This window comes from Streptopelia decaocto, assembly GCF_964273445.1.
Source record: "Streptopelia decaocto genome assembly, chromosome: 11".
Taxonomy (NCBI): Eukaryota; Metazoa; Chordata; class Aves; order Columbiformes; family Columbidae; genus Streptopelia; species Streptopelia decaocto.
Genome location: NC_138666.1, coordinates 18,443,811 through 18,461,942, shown reverse-complemented (window position 1 = coordinate 18,461,942; position 18,132 = coordinate 18,443,811). Strand labels below are relative to the sequence as shown.

General features: G+C 39.4%; 1 protein-coding gene across 1 annotated transcript in view; it reads right to left on the bottom strand.

Moving 5' to 3' along the window:
- CDH8 (cadherin 8) overlaps positions 1 to 18,132 on the bottom strand; it is a 126,526-nt gene that overhangs the window by 27,938 nt on the left and 80,456 nt on the right. The window contains exon 8 of the mRNA XM_082062834.1: positions 2,413 to 2,534. Coding sequence (XP_081918960.1) covers positions 2,413 to 2,534 — 122 coding nt within the window. The remainder of the gene's footprint in view (positions 1 to 2,412; positions 2,535 to 18,132) is intronic.

The window sequence follows — 18,132 nt, the reverse complement described above, 5'->3', positions numbered from 1 at the left end:
TGCTGGCAGCCAAATATTTAATAACCATCTGTAAAGTTCACAAAAGGATTCATGCTCAAGAGTGACATCTGCCATCAGATCAAGAGTGTAGATGGCAAGTTGAAAAACATCATGGTTTAATGGAAGTTTTCTCTAAGTGCTTCAACAAAAGCCTCTTTTACCAGCTGACTCTTAATCATCTCAATTATTGTTTTATTCCAAAATGAAATGCGAACATTTTTCACCATCTCTTAAACCACCTGATATTTGATAGGAATACCTAAATATATTCAGAAAACACTGTGCAACACATCCTTCTGATGTCAGGGAAGCTTACTGAGCCCTGGATCAACGTATGCTCATTAGAATTTAATACATCTCAGAAAACATAACTACTCAGAATCTGAAATCCACCGTGAGTGGAAGAGGAGAGTTTCTAGATGAAGGAAGGAGGGGCTGGCCACTTGGGGAGAATATCAGGCTGTTGTCAGAGGGTGCAGGAGGCAACTAGGAAAGCTGAGGCCTCCTTAGAATTCAACCTGGCGAGAGGGGTCAAGGACAGCAGGAAGAGCTTTTTCCAACACGTGGCAGATCAAACTAACAGCAGAGGCAATGGAGACCCACTGATGAACGAGGTGGGTGCGCTGGGGACAGAAGATCCAGAGAAGGCAGAGTTACTGAACGCCGCCTTTGCCTCTGTCCGCTCTGCTGGAGTCTGTCCTGAGGATCCCGCACCGCTGAGGCCCCAGAGGAAGGCAGGACAATGGAGGAGATGCGTGGGTTGATGAGGACGGGGTTAGGGAGCAGTTAGGCAATCTGGACACCCACAAATCCATGGGGCCGGATGGGATGCACTCACGGGTGCTGAGGGAACTGGCTGAGGTCACTGCTGGACCACTCTCCATCATCTTTGCCAAGTCTTGGGAAACGGGAGAGGTGCCGGAGGACTGGAGGAAAGCAAATGTCACTCCAGTCTTCAAAAAGGGCAGGAAGGAGCACCAGGGTAACTACAGACTGGTCAGCCTCACCTCCATCCTGGGAAACTGATGGAACGACTTCTCCTTGGTGCCGTCTCAAGGCGTATCAGGGATAAGAGGGTCATTAGGGGCAGTCACCATGCTTCACCAAGGGGAAGTCGTGCTTGACCAACCTCATTGACTTTTATGAGGACATAACAAGACGGATGGATGATTCTGTGTGTGAGCTAAACAGAAATCCACTCTGAGCTAGAACAACTTAAATACCAACAGTAACATAACTGTCTGCCCATAAGGGTACATTTCAATAAACTGTTTTTCAGTGGTTAAAGAGATTTCTCATTTCTTAAATGACACATTTTGACACCTTTTTAATAAACAAAAAGAGGTGCTAGAAGTCAAATCATCCTCTGTAACAATCCAGGCTTGGCAAAGGTAGGTTGTCATCTACTACTACAGAGGTTGTCATTTAACACTACTAAAAGAAAATAATTTCTAGCTCTCTTGTCAGGTAACCTTCTTTGGAGAACAGTGAATTTAATGCCTAACACCCACATGAGACACAGGAATAGTTGGATTAACAAGACTAGTGTCATGCTATCAGCTGCTGTTTATTTAAACAAAATGTCACAATCTAGAAATAAATTAGTTTAAAAACAGTGAATTGTTGTAACACACAGTGTTTCTAAAGCTGGACAAATGAGAAATCTCATTCACACTGCACTACTTTCTAAAAGTCTGTACATTTTCTTGAATCCTCACCTTCTCATTTGTGGTATTTTAGGGTTTTTTTTTCCCTATTTCTGTACATTTGTCTTTCAAACTAGATGCCTTTTCTTTGGAAAGGGCTATACAGGTTAAATCTTGCTTCTGATATCTTGCTGTGTTTACTTCATCTTGTGTTGTGTAAATTGCCAACCCTTTTATTTCATTAAATCAAGAAGGAAATATCCCCACTCCCTCAACACCACATCCCTCTTTAGATACTTTAAACACAGTTACAGCTTTCTTGACTTTCCAACAAGTTCTAATTTGCTTTCTTGTTTTTTCCCCAATTGTCATAGAAAAGTGACCTGGACCAGTTGCAATATTCCAATAACTGAACTGGAATTCAGGTTGGATTATACTTTATGCTGTTAACGAACATGAACCTGGGAAGTGATGAGCTCCACCAGAGTGGAAACAGTGGGAACATAGAGACATTCAGCATTTTGTCTGAATACTGTGCAAAGATACCTACCTTTAATTTAAAACCTATACTTTAAAAAAACATGTACGTCCATATATAGGGATGTACCGTGGAATACAATTATAGGTTTATCTTAAATGTATGTTAAGAGTTGTTACAATGAACGCACAGGCACAGACTTTGGGAACAAAGATGAGGTCACAGGAAGAAACTGCACCCCCTTGTCACCCATCGCAGCACACAACGTGAAAACACGGAGGTACTTACTTGTCCAGGCTTCCCATTCTCACATAAAAAGGCTTCGTGCTCTGATGCAAACTCGGGAGCATTGTCGTTTACATCAAGAACTTTGATAGCAACAGGCACCCGGGACACTTGACTGTGGTTCCCTAAGAAAAGAAATCAAAGCATAAAAGGTCAACATATTTAATTTGGGACTGAAATATAAATGCTTACTTAGTAACCATAATCTTCCTGTCTTCTGTTCTTGCCTAATTGCATTGTCTTATCTGTAATGGATCATGGGAGTTGGAGCATGAGATAAAGAAGGATGGTCAGTATTTTATGGTTGAAAAGAACAAACAGATCCCCACTGCAAACAGCATTTGTTGGAGATTAGCTCAATGAAGACCTTTCTTGGACTAAATTGGTAAGATTTTTCTTTGATGAAGTTTGTATTGTTTTATTGATAAAGTCCATTACACATGGAAAAGGGAAGGCTGTAAACAACATAGATTTATTTCTTTGTTTATCTTTCACAGAGCAAAGAGCATTTTACTCTATTAGTTGTTCTGACTGCACATCTATTATTTCTTCATTACAAATACAATTAATGTGGGACCCACAAGATAGATGGTAGATTTACACAGGCAAAACTAGATAGTACTTAGGACTATTAAAGCACTTTGATTCATCTACCACTGACCAGAAATATGACCTGTTCACTTCTTTCTTCACCTCATTATTTATAATATAGATCTATTTTGCATAAAAGTGTTCATCACTATAAGAAGTAGGATAACCTCGTTAAGCTGTAAGGAAAGAAAAGCTAAATCAACAGTTCACATTGTACTTCGAAGAGATTTCACTGTCAGCTTCTAGTGTCTTTCCTTCAACTCAGTATAGCTAATTTATTTTAATAGACTATTTATGTATATTCTAGATTGTTTTTCCCCAAAGAGCAAAAACACGAGTTCACTTTAAACTGACGAGAGCAGCTAATCTGAAGATTTTTAAAACACTGTTTACACCCAACAAGTAACTCAGTACTAGTTTCAATCTCTCTCTCTTAGTATTATTTTACAACCACAGTATTTTAGCTTGTTTATATCATCAACAATTTGAAAAACTGCGCACGGGCCTGACTTGTGTTGAATGACATGGCTTTGCCTACATTATTACTGCAGGCATGAAGCTGCTGCCATAAACCAGGGTACCAACCTACAGTTGTTGTGAGAACTTACAAGACATCAGATTTAAATGTTTCCCATTTGAAGGAGTCAGAAGTTTTAGTTCAGAAAGAAACATGTTACAGAAGAAAAAGAAATCCCCACCGAATTATTGTAAGAGTAATATTTATGTCCACTTTGCATCCTATGATCTTATTTACTATCAGAATGAGGTGAACACTTATGCCATGAAACAATAATGTATTTGAAATCAAATAAAATTTAATATGCAAGTAATGAATCCCCAACATTTTAAACACATTATTTTACCTTAACTTGATAAGAATATAGACAATGAATCTTCAGCTTATCAGAATTCTCAGCACTAGTGTCATATTTAAACACTAAAGATTTACTTTTATCTAAATTAATGAAATGGTGGCAGTTCAAATTTTAAAGACATTACACAGAAATGTAATTAATTAGATAAGCTTCTAAGGAAATTATTCATGTCCCTTGTGACTGCCCCCCAAATGTTTGTCTTTCATCAGCAATACAAACATTAAATTTAAAGATATTATAATTAGAAACTTGATGAGAATTAATTTTAAAAAATTAATTTACTAAACACATTTGAGACTCAACTGGCTTGAAACCTCCGAAGAAGGGGATATCCACCTCCTGTTAGGGTTCTTGTGACCATGATGAAATTTATTGTTGAGAAAGGGAGAGGAGAGCTGGAGAGGGAATTTTATCTACCACCGAATACACCGCATTATTTTGTCATTGCAAAACTTTCAATGAGGTTCCACTTTATGCTCAGTGTTTTCCCTGTAAAGAAGAATCACCCTAAGCAGACCTATTCAAACTACTTAATGAGTTCTTCCTAAGCAAAGTGAGATTTCACTCATGGATGGAAACACCGTCCAGAGGAAATAATTTCATCTGCCCGTTTTCATACTTCTGATGTCTGCAGACTCCAGGGGTAAGACATGCGCGGAGGACGCCCCTCTCAAACCCAGGGCTGTCAGCAACGCCCAGCGTCCTTCAACAAAAAGCAGAAGATGACTGCAGTGGATCCACTCTGATCCCCAGTGCACAAACCGGTACGTTTGCGTGGGTGACTCTCCTTCATACAATTGGCCTTCATCCCGATCAGTAGTCATTGCTTAGAACTTTCCTGCAGTTGTATGAACGGTCAGTCAGTTTGCTCTAAACTACTGAGAAAACTGGGGTTTAATTACTAGATTTCACATCTCTCCTCCTCCCTCCCCCCCAGAATGAACCACCCAGTCAAACAGAACTAAGGGAGACTGAGTCTTCCTGCATGTAGCAGGTAGATACAGTAAAACTGATTAAGTTCCAACCGTTATTTTATGCAAACACATGGCAGAGAGGTAGACGTGAGCTATCTTGATTTGAGTCAGGCATTTGACACAGTCTCCCACAGCATCCTCACAGCTGAACTGAGGGAGTGCGGTCTGGATGAGCGGGCAGTGAGGTGACTGTGAACTGGCTGAAGGGAAGAAGCCAGAGAGTCGTGGTCAATGGGCAGAGTCCAGTTGAGGCCTGTACCCAGTGCAGTGCCTCAGGGGGCAGTGCTGGGGCCGGTATTATTCAATATATTCATCAACGATTTGGACGAGGGAATAGAGTGACTGTCAGCAAGTTTGCTGATGACACCAAGCTGGGAGGAGTGGCTGACACGCCAGAGGCTGTGCTGCCATCAGAGACCTGGACAGGCTGGAGAGCTGGGTGGGGAAAAATTGAATGAAATATAGTAAGGGCAAGTGTAGAGTCTTGTATCTTGGGTAGGAACAACCCCAGGTTCCAGTATAAGTTGGGGAACGACCTATTAGAGAGCAGCGTAGGGGAAAGGGACCTGGGGGTCCTGGGGACAGCAGGATGCTCATGAGCCAGCATTCTGTGATTCTGTGAAAGAGTGTAAAGTTAGAGACACTCTCTCTGAGGAACTAACCGAATTTGTAGAAGCTTCATTACCTATAATTATTGTGATGCACGGTTTAGGACTGTCACTTTAGAAGCAAAGGCTTGGTGTGAAAACCCAGCACATTGAGGGGCAAGATTAAAAAAAAAAAAAGAGACAATTTAGTCTAGTTTACCAGAACTCTTTGCGCAGTAATCTGCACAGGACTTAGTGTTTGATTTCAACTCCATCCACTTGGCCATCTGCAGACACCACTGCTGCAGCACAGCATGTAACTGTACGAAACTCCTATGCAAATTGTGTACAGCATTTCCTAGAAGTGCAGCACTTTAATGTCTCTGCTGCAATCTCAATTACTGCCCACAGGTCTAAGATCCGGTAACCTGCAGCAGATGAGCACAACACACACAAAGAAAGGAACATCTAGACAGATATAAGGAAAGGATGACTCAAAGTAGTGCAATTTACTAGTGGTAATAAATAAATTTTCCAAAATAATAGAAAGTCCAGCTGAGTTTAGAAATAGCTATGGAAAGGTTTACAGAAATGAGAAGCACGTAGGCAGCTCTGATGTTTTGTCCTCAGTTCTCAAGATTCTATTGGAACATCAAATGCGTGAAATACACACCTTGCTGTTACCCATCTATGATTAACATATCCATTTAAACTAATTCAGGATTAAAAGAGAAGGCTGCGGAGTTTGATACAAAAATGAAGAGGCAGAAGAAATAATAATAATAATAATAATAATAATAATAATAATAATCATCATCATCATCATCATCATCATCATCCCATTATCAAGCCAATTAGTGTCTCCAAAGCTGAACTTTCAGGGGCTACAGACAGTGTTTCTTATTGTGATCAACACATTTCTTCTTTCCTGGAAAAACCCTTCACATCCGAGAGGTGTGTGTATCACTGGAAGTTTGTAATGTGAAGCATTCCACATTGTTAACATTGTTAATGCGTGCAGCAAGTCATACTAGCGGTAACTTGAGCTTATCAATGGCATTTTTGGTCTTGTGCCATAACTAACAGAACATAATGCAGCCATTCAACTCCCAAAAACACTTAAACACTTCATAAACATGCTTGAAACACTTCTCCACTGTCTTTCCTTGATAGATAAACGTACAAGTGGTCTCAAAGAGCAGATGTCTTTGAGGGAGAGAATTACGGGTTGCACAGAATGAAGTTGTTCATTTGTTTAACCCAAAGAAGTACAGTTTAATCCAGTTTTCCTTTATTTAACTAAATCATCCAAAAATCACTTCAAGGTTCTCTTTAAAAAGTCATAAGCTGTCTTGCATTTTAACTAAAATTAATTAACCTGAATTTAAAATAGATTCCTAGAAAATAACACAATTTTTATTATTGTTGCCATCACCACATGGCTTGGAAATGGCTATTTCATGCTTCTCTCATTCAGTGACATTTGTACTATAATAATATTTTAAATCAGAAGTAGAGGAAATCTTAGTTCTAACAAGGAAATGAAAGTAAAAACTGAATCGCCGACCTAATAAAATCAAAAGCACTTGCTTTACATCCCTTGTATTTAAAACCTTTTAGGTTACTACGTGTAAAACTGACAAACCTAACACCAAGAATCCTGAGAAAAAGAGATGCTATTGTGAAACTGGAATTTGATTTATACTGAAGTTTAGCTCGCAAATACTGTGTTCAGTTGTCTGTTATGTAATGATCTGATTCAAGGCAGACTGAGCACCTGAAACTCACTTGGAATTTGTCGAGAAAAGTCATCAGTAATTGGCAATATTTCTGTTAAAAATAACAGAACATATGCTATTTCTGAATTAAGACAAAATTCAAGCAACCAAATTAGAAAAAAAACAAAACCAAAACCAAACAACCAACTAGGAATGGTCATCCTGAAGGTTTAGATCCTCCCTGAACCCCTTGGATTTGTAAAGGATGAGAAAATACTAAGAGTTGTGGGATATGATAGAAAGGTATCAGTGCACAGCAGAAACGCTTCTGTACGAGTTGCTAAGACAAGAAACAAACACTGCTTCAAAATTAATGTTCCATTTATATTTACTTCAGCACACTGGAACATATTAGAGGAGTACAGATTGTGGGAGCCTCTGCGTGTGCATGTGTGTGGGAGGGAGGCAGAAAGAAAAAGATGTGAAACATATTTCTCGCGTTTGTTCCTTAAGTCATTCTTTGGGAGAAAAATAATAATGGAGTTGAAAAGTTTTGTCGCCTTTCAGTAGAACACTCAGTTTATTTTATTATGGTCTCCAGAAGAAAGGTGAACAAGTCAAGAACAAAACTATGTTACATTCTATTTTTACTTCCTCACTGATAGAGTGTCACACATTTAACCAAGGACTTGCTCAATATCTTCCACCTCCTTAATTTTTGTCCATTTTTCTACATCTCATTGCCATGAAAGAAGTGTCAGGGTCTTGCACAACACGTTTCCACGGGCATGGACAAAGGCAGAAGAACCATACGTACCTGCTGACCAGCTGGAGCGTGAGGACTCTATTTCAACTGCGTAGCCTGGAAAGGACAAGAAGGGGAGCCTGAGGACAGCTACATTTTCTAGCCCTTCACTTCAAAGCTGAGTTTGTAGTTGAGGTTTCCAAAGTTCACCAACTCCGTCTGTAAATCAGTGACTAAGATAGGCCACACACCTACCTTAAATCAATAGATAAGGGCAGACTATACTTTCAGGTTGCTGATAATAGCAAAAGAAAAAAGGAGCAAAATTTCTGTGACAGATGCACAAGCCATGCCAGAAAACGTTAATTAAATAAAGCCATATTCTTCAGGCCCTGTTCACACAAAGTTTTCACTCACTTTCATCTTCTGTTTTTGGTTTGGTTCATTTTTTACTCTGCATTAGTGCATGCAAAAAATAGAAATTGTTTTATATAGCCCAGAACTGACATGAGTTTTTAATCTATCACCTACAAATTTGTAGAAGAATGAAGCATGCCTGCAAAAAGACCAAATGGATCACTTTTTCCTTAATCAGAGAATCATTTAGGTTGGAAAAGACCCCTCGGATCATTGAGTCCAACTGAATCGGTGACATTGCACCTAAGCCTGCAGCGAGTTCTTTGCTTAGCACTGTAGCAGCACAGCCAGGTGAACAGCCTGCCTTGGTATGGAGTTCACCCCTTCGCTTCAAGGCTTCATTCAGCTCGTGCTGAAGTTAGTCACATTTCTTCTATTCCAGAAGTTTAATCGACTCCTTGTCCTTAAATATTACATTACCTGTTTCCTCTATTTAAAATAATTCAAGATTTTAAATGTAAATCTAATTTAAATTAAAACAGGGACTTAGACTGGGTATTTTGTTAACTTCAAAGTATCAATATTCTTTTATAAAACTTGATAATCAAACTGTATTTTTTAAAAGCTAGTGTATTCTTTTCCTACAGATACAACACATTTCGATGGGATCAATTCCCATGTTGCTTATCTGAGGGCAGGCTATAATTTGACATTCAAATGCAACCTCTCTGTTATTTTTCATACCAGTCAGCTGCACAGTTATTCAGCAGCCTAACAAACAGTTCCTCTGTAATTACCTCTGATCCGCCGTGAGTTGAAAGATCCATTTGCAAAACTGGGAAATGTTTGTATTTTTTTCAGAACGATCACATTTTGTTTGGTGTATGAGCATGATATCATTTTGTCTGAATGCACAGAGAGATCAAAAGGACCTGGAAAGGCAAAACTAGACTAGAAAAGCAAAACATCCCCTCAAATGTAGTTAAAGCTGTGAAGAGGGTCTCTTCTACCATAACCCTCGGTTATAAGGGAAAATCAAAATACACTGTTCTGTTTAAGTTTAGCGATGCACAATAAGAGAGGAAAAGCATCTGTGGCTGCAATGCGAAAGAAAACCAAGGGCCACAGTAAGCAAGCTGTAATTTTGTCCTTGAGGAAGCTGAGGATGTTGAAACTAATTCATATTCATGTTAGAGCTGGAGGGGAACGGGGAGCGGCACAGGCAGCCTCCGCTCCTCATGCCACCCTCCCAAAACCCAGCAACCCAGAAACACAAGGGTTTCTGGTTAGTATAAATCATTCTGGGTGTCGTTCTCCCTTTAATCATGATGTTTGTGTTTTGGAAAATCCACCTTAGTTTCACCACTTCCTATTCATTCTCATGGACGCCAAAAAGGAAACCCTAAAAGATGCAGAAGATACTACATGCAGTAGGTCACACATGAGGGTTCATTACATGCAATTACATGTCACCTAAGGGTGGTAAGACAGCATGGGATGTGTGCTAGGAGAGACAAAGGAGGATGTTAAACTAGGGGGAACGAAGGGACGGGATGAGACTTGAAAAGAGTTAGAAGGGGCATCCTAGGCAGAAACTGTAGCACCTTTTCAATATTCGAGTGGCAATTATGGGCACTTGTCTCTTGTCAGAAGCTCTGGATGCAAAGAGCGTGTCCTTAGACACTGTTCTGCATATCTAATTTTGACCACAATGAGCTTTGTATTCATAGTGACACATAATCAAGATACATGTGACACATCAATATGAGTAAACAAACGCATAACTCAGAATAAACTATTACCGTAGCCGCTTAAGTGACTTGTATTGGAACCTGCTATAGTCATGTCAGGTTTATGACAACGAAAACAATTGTGTTTTATTCACAGATCCTCAGTAAATCCTTAAGGCAAAAAATGATAAAAATACTTTTTAAAGAATGTACACTGCCAACATCCTCCCACGCCCACGTCCATCCGGAGACCAGCCTGCAACAAACGCTGCCAGAAAACAACCTGCATTTTGATACACAACTGTCTTATTGAGTCTTACTGGTCTCCAACAAGGCCCCAAGTCAGGGTGTAGTTTGCAGTTGTGCCACTTTGAGTAAACGAACCGTGCTATGTATTGCAGTGAATTGTTATTGGTTCAAAAACGAAAAATATGGTTTATGTTTTAGCAACTATTAGCAGTGGACTTAGAAACTATAAAGGCAAGTTAGAAATGTTGGAAGTTATACAGTCACTTTTTTTTTTTGCTCAAAAGTCAATGCTAAATAAAATAAAAAAAAGATGATAGCTAGCTACAAGAAGCAGCAATAGTAAACCAGCATTCCCCATCTCTGGAAGCACCTGCAACTGTGAAGCATTATTCTACAGCTGCATCACTTCAGCAAAAGTTTGAGTCTACTAAATGCTTTTGAAAAGAGTTTTTTCCATCTCCTTGTGGCAACTACCAATAAGAAGGAAAAAAAGTATCGAGAAACAGGGAACCACAGAAAAGCAATGATAACAGTGTGATGAAATGCCACTGGACCTTTACCTCTTCACCACAAACCTAATTACGATTCTAGATTTTCTGAGGCAGTGCAGTCCCTTAATTGTTGTGAGGAACTAACAGGTCTTAATTTCTACGTATAACAATTACACGACATTTCCAGAAAATAATATGGTGCCATTAAGTGACATAAAAGGATTTGCCTTAAAGAAATAAATCAGTGAACAGGCAGGAAGAAAACTGATTGAGGAAAAGTGTTAAGACACAACAAATGGACCAGGGGGTGACTTGCTGCTGTGTTGCTCAGTCTCAGCTTAATCAAGGGAGCCGCACTAACGTGAAACAGGCAGGAATCTGGCCCACACTTTACAGCAATTATATTATTAATATGCTAATACATCATGCATATTAAAATGTCATAAAATATTGACTTAGCTATTAAAGGTCTTATTGTCAATTATAGTTAGCTATGAAATTTTATAATGACTAGCAACAATAATAATAACAATAAGCAGACTGATTGAGGACAAGTTGTCTGGAATATTTTGACTATTTTAAATGGTATCATGGTTGAAGCAAAACAATACCTCAAATCAAATCCCTCCCTTACTGACAGACAAAATATCAAAATACTGTAATAAAAAATATTAAATAAGAATTTATTACAGAAATATTTAAAGTCATTCTTTTTAGAGCTCGTGGTCCTTTCTGGGACTGATTTTTTTTTAACAGTGCATTTTAATTACTCTTGTGTTTCCTTCACTGATACAATATTGCTAGAAATGCTGGATTTGGCTCAGGTGCTAGGAGTTCAGCAGAAACCATTCTTACTTGCAAACCTTCAGCAATAACCAAGCGTATCGGCATGTACCTTCAAAAAATCGTCTCTGATTCTCAGCCAGAAAACACTGTCATTCTTTGCTATGCAGCAACTTTAGCAGCAGCTGAAAGCACGCTGCTCTGAGTGAGTCTTTATTCTAGAATGAAATGTGTATGAAGGAGATGATATTCAGCTATAAAACTGCAGAGCCTGACCTACCTGCTTCAACCTTAGAGAAAAAACAGTGCAGATTTTCGACAGTCGCATGCTGCTTAGAAGTAGATGAATTCAGCTGATCAAGCTAGATGAATGCTACACATTATTCTTAAGATTAATCATAATTTCTTCAGAAATTCTAATTCAAACATTCAAAGTGCAGATGGGCAATTGTTAGTTGTTCAGTTTAACAGTTTACTGATTTTGCTAATACGTATATGGTCAGTTTAACCACGCCTCCAGTTTTCTCTAAGTAATTAATAAATACACTTCACGTGAATTAGTCAAGTACATTTTCACTAACAACTCCTGTATTCCTTACTTGAATCCTTATCTGTTTTGTGCCCCAGAAAGCCCTCTTGCCTTCTCAAACACCACCTGCTATCCCAACCTTTTGTGTTTTAAGCTTTGAAGAGTGTTCTCAATTCCAGTACGTTTCTGGAAATCAGCATTTGCAAATCTAGGTCTAAGATGTCTAGCCTGGCTTTATAATGCCCTGAAACCTGAAAGTAAAAGAAAAACCATTAAGACTGTTGATGCGACTCTCTCTCCTTTTTCTTGCCTTAACTATGTTTATTACCTCTTTATTTTTTTTGCACTGAATTACTCAGACGCTCGCTTCACAGTTGCCTTACATGCTTTCCCCAAAATCAAAGGTTGCTAACTTCTATTGAGCATCCCATACCTGAATTCCAGTTCAACACACTTTCATAGCTGAGAACTGCAAACCAGCTTTGGGTGATGCACCAGCCCTCCACTGACCAATGGCAAATGCTCCACGACCCATTAGGATCTATGCAGTTCTGTGTAACCCTGTATTTGTGTGCAAATGAATAAAAACTACCTTACTAAATTCTGTCTTTCTGTGCAAAAATGATGGATTATCTAGTTTGAGTTCCACTAAACCAGAGAAAAAAGGGTCAAGCGAAAAAGGTTAATATTCCTTAGCTTCTCGTGTTTAAACCTCCATAAAGCCTTATTTCCTTCTCTTTCTGAAATGTACTGAAATTTACCCAGCCCTAAATTAGAGGTAATTATATGATGCACCAAAGTAACTTCCTAAAATGTTAGAATTATTGCTAATAATGCTTATAGTCATTTTTACAATAAAAGGCTAAATAAAATTAAATAAATGAAAGCATGAGGAAAGGTATTCATGGCATTAAAAAGCACATTGTAGCTGAAGGCTTATTCTGAGGACTAATTATGTCTCTCTTCCTTTTTAATTAGTGTCCTTGTATTTTTTAAGGGAATATACAATATAGATAACTTTAGCAGAGCATGTGCCAGGTGATGATTCAATTATTGTATTTATGTTCTTGGTAAACCACAAAGAGTCTTTCTGGCTTTATGCCCTTTCCCATTAGGTGATAAAATTGCCTCATACTTCTTCATTTCCAAAGAACGCAGTTGGTATGGGTAATTACCTTTGTCAGATAGAGCCCACAGCTTTGTCCTTGAGATTTCTGTGCTCTATGCCTGGAAAATATATCTTGTGGTCAAATCACCATTTCCATTTCAAGTTCTTGTCTGTATTTTCATCTATTGCTTTGCCTAATAATGCACGAGAATTTCTACTGGTTGTGGCAGTTCTGGAGCTTTGCCAAGTACTTGGGCAGGGGGCTCAGCTAACCACCGGTCTGCTTTTGGTTTGGCAAGTGAAGCTGAATAGCCAAGACTCATTTGATAAAGCAGTCAATCAAAATCAAAATAATAGCTCCGTGACTGCAGTGCCTGGAGAATAAGGAAAACAGAAATTCCATTAAAACCCTTCATTCGGAGATTTATACCTTGGCTAAGAACACTACTGTAGGCTAAAAGAAATCTCTCCCAGGCAGTTCTGCACCGGCATTGGAGTTCCCCAGCGGAGCGGGTTCCTGCATGTCTGTGCATGGGATGCTGCACAGAGTGTGGGAAGAGGGAGAGGTTGTAGAGGAGCCTTTTTGTAACCTAACGCAACAGAGCAAATGGATGCGCACGTCATCGCGGTGTTCCCGGTACATCTGAAAACGCTTGTGTCTATGGTAATTATCACAGAATCACAGAAACAACTGGGCTGGAAAAGACCTCAGAGATCAACAAGTCCAACCCTTGGTCCAACTCCAGTCCATTGACTAGATCATGGCACTAAGTGCCGTGTCCAATCTCAGTTTAAAAACCTCCAGGGCCGGTGAGTCCAGCACCTCCCTGGGCAGCCATTCCAATGCCTGACCACTCTCTCTGTAAAGAATTTCTTTCTAATCTCCAGCCTCAATTTCCCCTGGCAGAGTTGAAGCCCATGTCCCCTTGTCCTATTGCTGACTGCCTGGGAGAAGAGACCAATCCCCACCTGGCTAGAACTGCCCTTCAGGTAGTTCTAGAGAGTGCTGAGCTCAGCTCTAAGCCTCCTCTTCTCCAGACTAAACAAGCCCAGCTCCCTCAGCCTCTCCCCATAGGGCTTCTGTTCAAGTCCCTTATAAAAGAACCTGTCTGTGTTTGAATATGCTCAGGCAGTACCTCACAATGGTAACTCAGATTTGACCTGAACACAGCTGGAGGAACCCGGTGCTGCACGTGGTCATGAGAAGGGTAGGAAGAAAACATAAACATTGAGTAGCCACTCAGTGTTACATCAGATGCAAGAAAGCTTGGGGAGTTTTAAGAGATCATAATTTAGTTGAAAGTTTATGAGCCATGGTTTCTGTGACTTGTTGGTGTGTTTTTCACAAATCTTGGAGGCTGCCAACTGGAAGATGTTCAGAAGTTTTTTCTTGTTGAAATCTATGGTATCATTCAATGAATTTCTGCTACATAATACATGTTCTTGAGAAAAGGATTACCTCACTTTTTAAAATAAGATAATTCCAGATAAGCATTGCTAATAGTGAATGCATTATTGCATTCTTTTTGTTTTCAAAGAATTCAATAGAATCCTGTATCTCAAGCAGATCTGAGATACAGTTTAGGAAGGATGAGTATGCAAATATCAGGATACTCATATTTAAATTGGAGAGATATTGTACAGTTAAATTATGTTACTAATGCACTTCTTTCTTCCCTAAGTTAGAGCAGCTTCTCTGAGATAAGTCTTTGCTTTGGTTTCAAACTGCCTTCGTTCTCCATTTATCACTGCTTTTGTTATATCAATTAACCAGCAATGACTGAAGTACATGGCATTTCCTTAGCGTATGCGGGACACACAGTGAGGATGCCAGGGAAATATCTGCAATGTGGCTGTTCCAGCCATTAGAAGATGGAAATTGAAATCCATGGAGTTGGAGGCAGAAAGAAAACAGAGTTTAGTTATTCTATGCCTTATACATGTAGGATAATCTGATAGCTTGAATGACCAGTGATTCTGAACTCCATTCAGAATCTGTGAAAAAAGGTAGCAAAAATGTACTAATAAATAAATCACGGCTATTTGATTTTCTTTCAGTAGCATGGAGAAGGCAGAACTCAGTAAGCACTGCAAAACCTGTTCAGGAAACAGAGCGAATACTGAGGAGGTTAGGCCAGCCTGAACTCTGCTCTGCTTCACTGCCCAGCTAAATTACTAACCCGTTAATGCAGGCAACCCAAGCATTGCAATGTGAACAGTAGTTACAGCTATAATTGCAACTTATACAAACTAAAAAATGTATTTCTGTGTTTCAATGAGTGGCACCACGTATGACTATGAGGATCCTGACTTTAGTAGATTTTACTGAGTGACATAAAATTCCATTTCAAGGAAGTACCAAAGAACCCAAGATGTGATGAGCTTTTGTACATACAAAAAAGATACAGCAAAAGAAATCTTAATAATTTGTTCTTACTGCACTGCAATTCAGGCTCTCAGAAAACATGTGCATACACACTCAGATTCCTTTCCCACCCAGGGCACAGCTCCAGAGAGCCCAAACATACCAGCAGCACAATCAGCCTCGACTTCCCAAGAAAGGCTATACCCATCCCTGTTCTCCCAAGCATCTAGCTAAACTAAACCTCCCAACCTCAGCATGCAACTTGAAGCTCACATAACTCTCAACTGCACAACAAAACAGTGGGAAATCTCCTTAGTCCACTATTTGAGTCCAGAGTCAGTGACAGAAAACAAAGTTCACCTTTTATATCCACGCACCAGGGAAAGGTCATTTTGCCAGTGAGCCTGAGTGCTCTAGTTTGTCATCACCTGCTCCTGACTCATTCAGCAGAGTAAACTTGGCAATGTATGGCAATGTAGAAAGAAAATGTGAGAATCAATTCACAGACACAATAACTTTCAGTATCTCTTCGCCATGAGTGTTAATACATATATTTCCTCTGTGAATCCCAAGCCTGTATTGCAGAATGATCTTGGAAAGAGGTCAAAGTTCTTTGCAATATTATCTTCTCTTAAAACTCCATGTGACACAAATCACCACCACAGAGGAGCCACCACATGACCAGAGAGGAAAAGTTGAACAACAAAGAAGCAAAAATTAATTTGACGATACAAGAAAGAAGTGTAAGAAATCATACAATAGAAACAAATGTGCGATAGGAATGGAACTCACAAGAGCAGATAGATTTGAGCGTAGTAGGTGAGAGGTTCAAAGTTGCAGAAGGAATTTATCTACCAGTTTTTCACTAAATTAATAGAAAATGTATAACTAAATCTGAAATCCTGAAACTGTCACCTAAATATCACCCGTACCATGAAATCACTTTCAGACCGCTCTTTTTCACTGATCACTCTCTGCCTTGTTTCATCTTTAGTAACCAAAAAATGATTCAATAGGATGAAATATTTGAAGAATTATCTCTAGGAGCCATGCAACTGGTATGCAACGTAGTTACAGTGGTTTAAACAGGAGATATAAAACTATATGCAATTTGTCTCCATGTTTTGAGAACCAGAACATAAAGGCAATACAAAAGTTGGCTGAGGGAGAGCCACTCAAGGCCACTGCTCCTTAGTCTGTCTGGCTCATTTAACCACCCAAAAAGAAAGGCTGCAGACAACTAGGAACTCACCGAGGCTGGAAGGTGTCTGCTAGCAATGGGCAAGCGAAAGGAGCAAAATAGCACCCTCCAAAATGTCTCCCTTTGCACAGGTCTCCGAATATGATGGTAATACTGTTTGTCACCAATAGGATTGATTTGTTCTGAATTAGAACTAGCCAGGTACTTGCCTATGAATGGGAACATAGAATGTTCTCCTAAACAAAACCAAACTGGTATTTTGCCTGTTAAGTACTTAGAGACAAGAGTCACAGTCCCCACTGGCTCATGCTTTTGTGTTTCTACTCCTAGTTCTGCTACACATGAAAGTTCACATTTTGGGGCACTCGGATTAAAAAGAAGTAGCATGCTTAAAATTGTTCACACACATTCCAAATCGGACACGTTCTAAACCTGATTGCTTTCAAAGAGATCAGCCATCCTTAATCTAAACATCTTCATCCTCAAGCCAGGTGAAAACACAGAGTCAGTTCAGCCAGATCAGCCTTGTCTTGGAAGGTTCCTGCCTAAGAGATGATACCAACAAGTAACAGAGTGACTTTGCCACGGTGACACAGAAAACTGCCAACATTGACCTGTGCTTAAAGCACCAATTCAGCTGCAGGTAACTTAACACCATGGAGTTCTGAAATAGTGATTTATGGTTGGGCAAAACTTGCTGTTTAGCTATGAAAGCGTTGATAGATCAGGGTATACCATGCTAAGAATCAAGAAGAGAAAACAACATCGTGGCTTATGATTAGCAAGCAAGTGTAATGGCAATGAAACAGCCTGCTGATCGCACCACAGGGAGAGCGGTGAGCCCTGAACTGAACCTGGAAAGCGAAAATCCTCCTGTACAAATGATGCTGACATATTTATTTTTATGGGAAAGATCAGTGGTCCATTAATATTACTGTCAGTGAAGCCTCAGAGTGACACACGTTGTATTTCCATTTGGTGCTTCTGTGTGCCTCCAACAGGTTTCTGTTATTTTATAACAGAGATTTTGCTCATTATTGCGTTGGGAAAAAACAAATCTAAAAATGCCCACTTTACCCAGCTTGACAGGTCTATGAACAATCTCATTTTCTGCATGAGTTTAAAAATAATTTCTCTTAAATAAGCAAAGATAGTAGTCTATGAAATTAAGCTCTTGTTTTACGTGAATGTCAAATAATTATATTGGAAATGCGAAAATAAGCCATCAGCAGGAACACAGATGCTTAGAATGAGATTGGCATTATTATTTTCATAGCCAGTCTGCTAACAGGCCGTTTTACAGCAGTGGTGGATGCTGAGGCTCCCAGGAAGTCTAATGACAAACCCCATTTCTTACAAAATTCTTGAATATAATTACGTTTTAAGAATCTGAAGATGCCACAGGGATGCTTGATTCTGG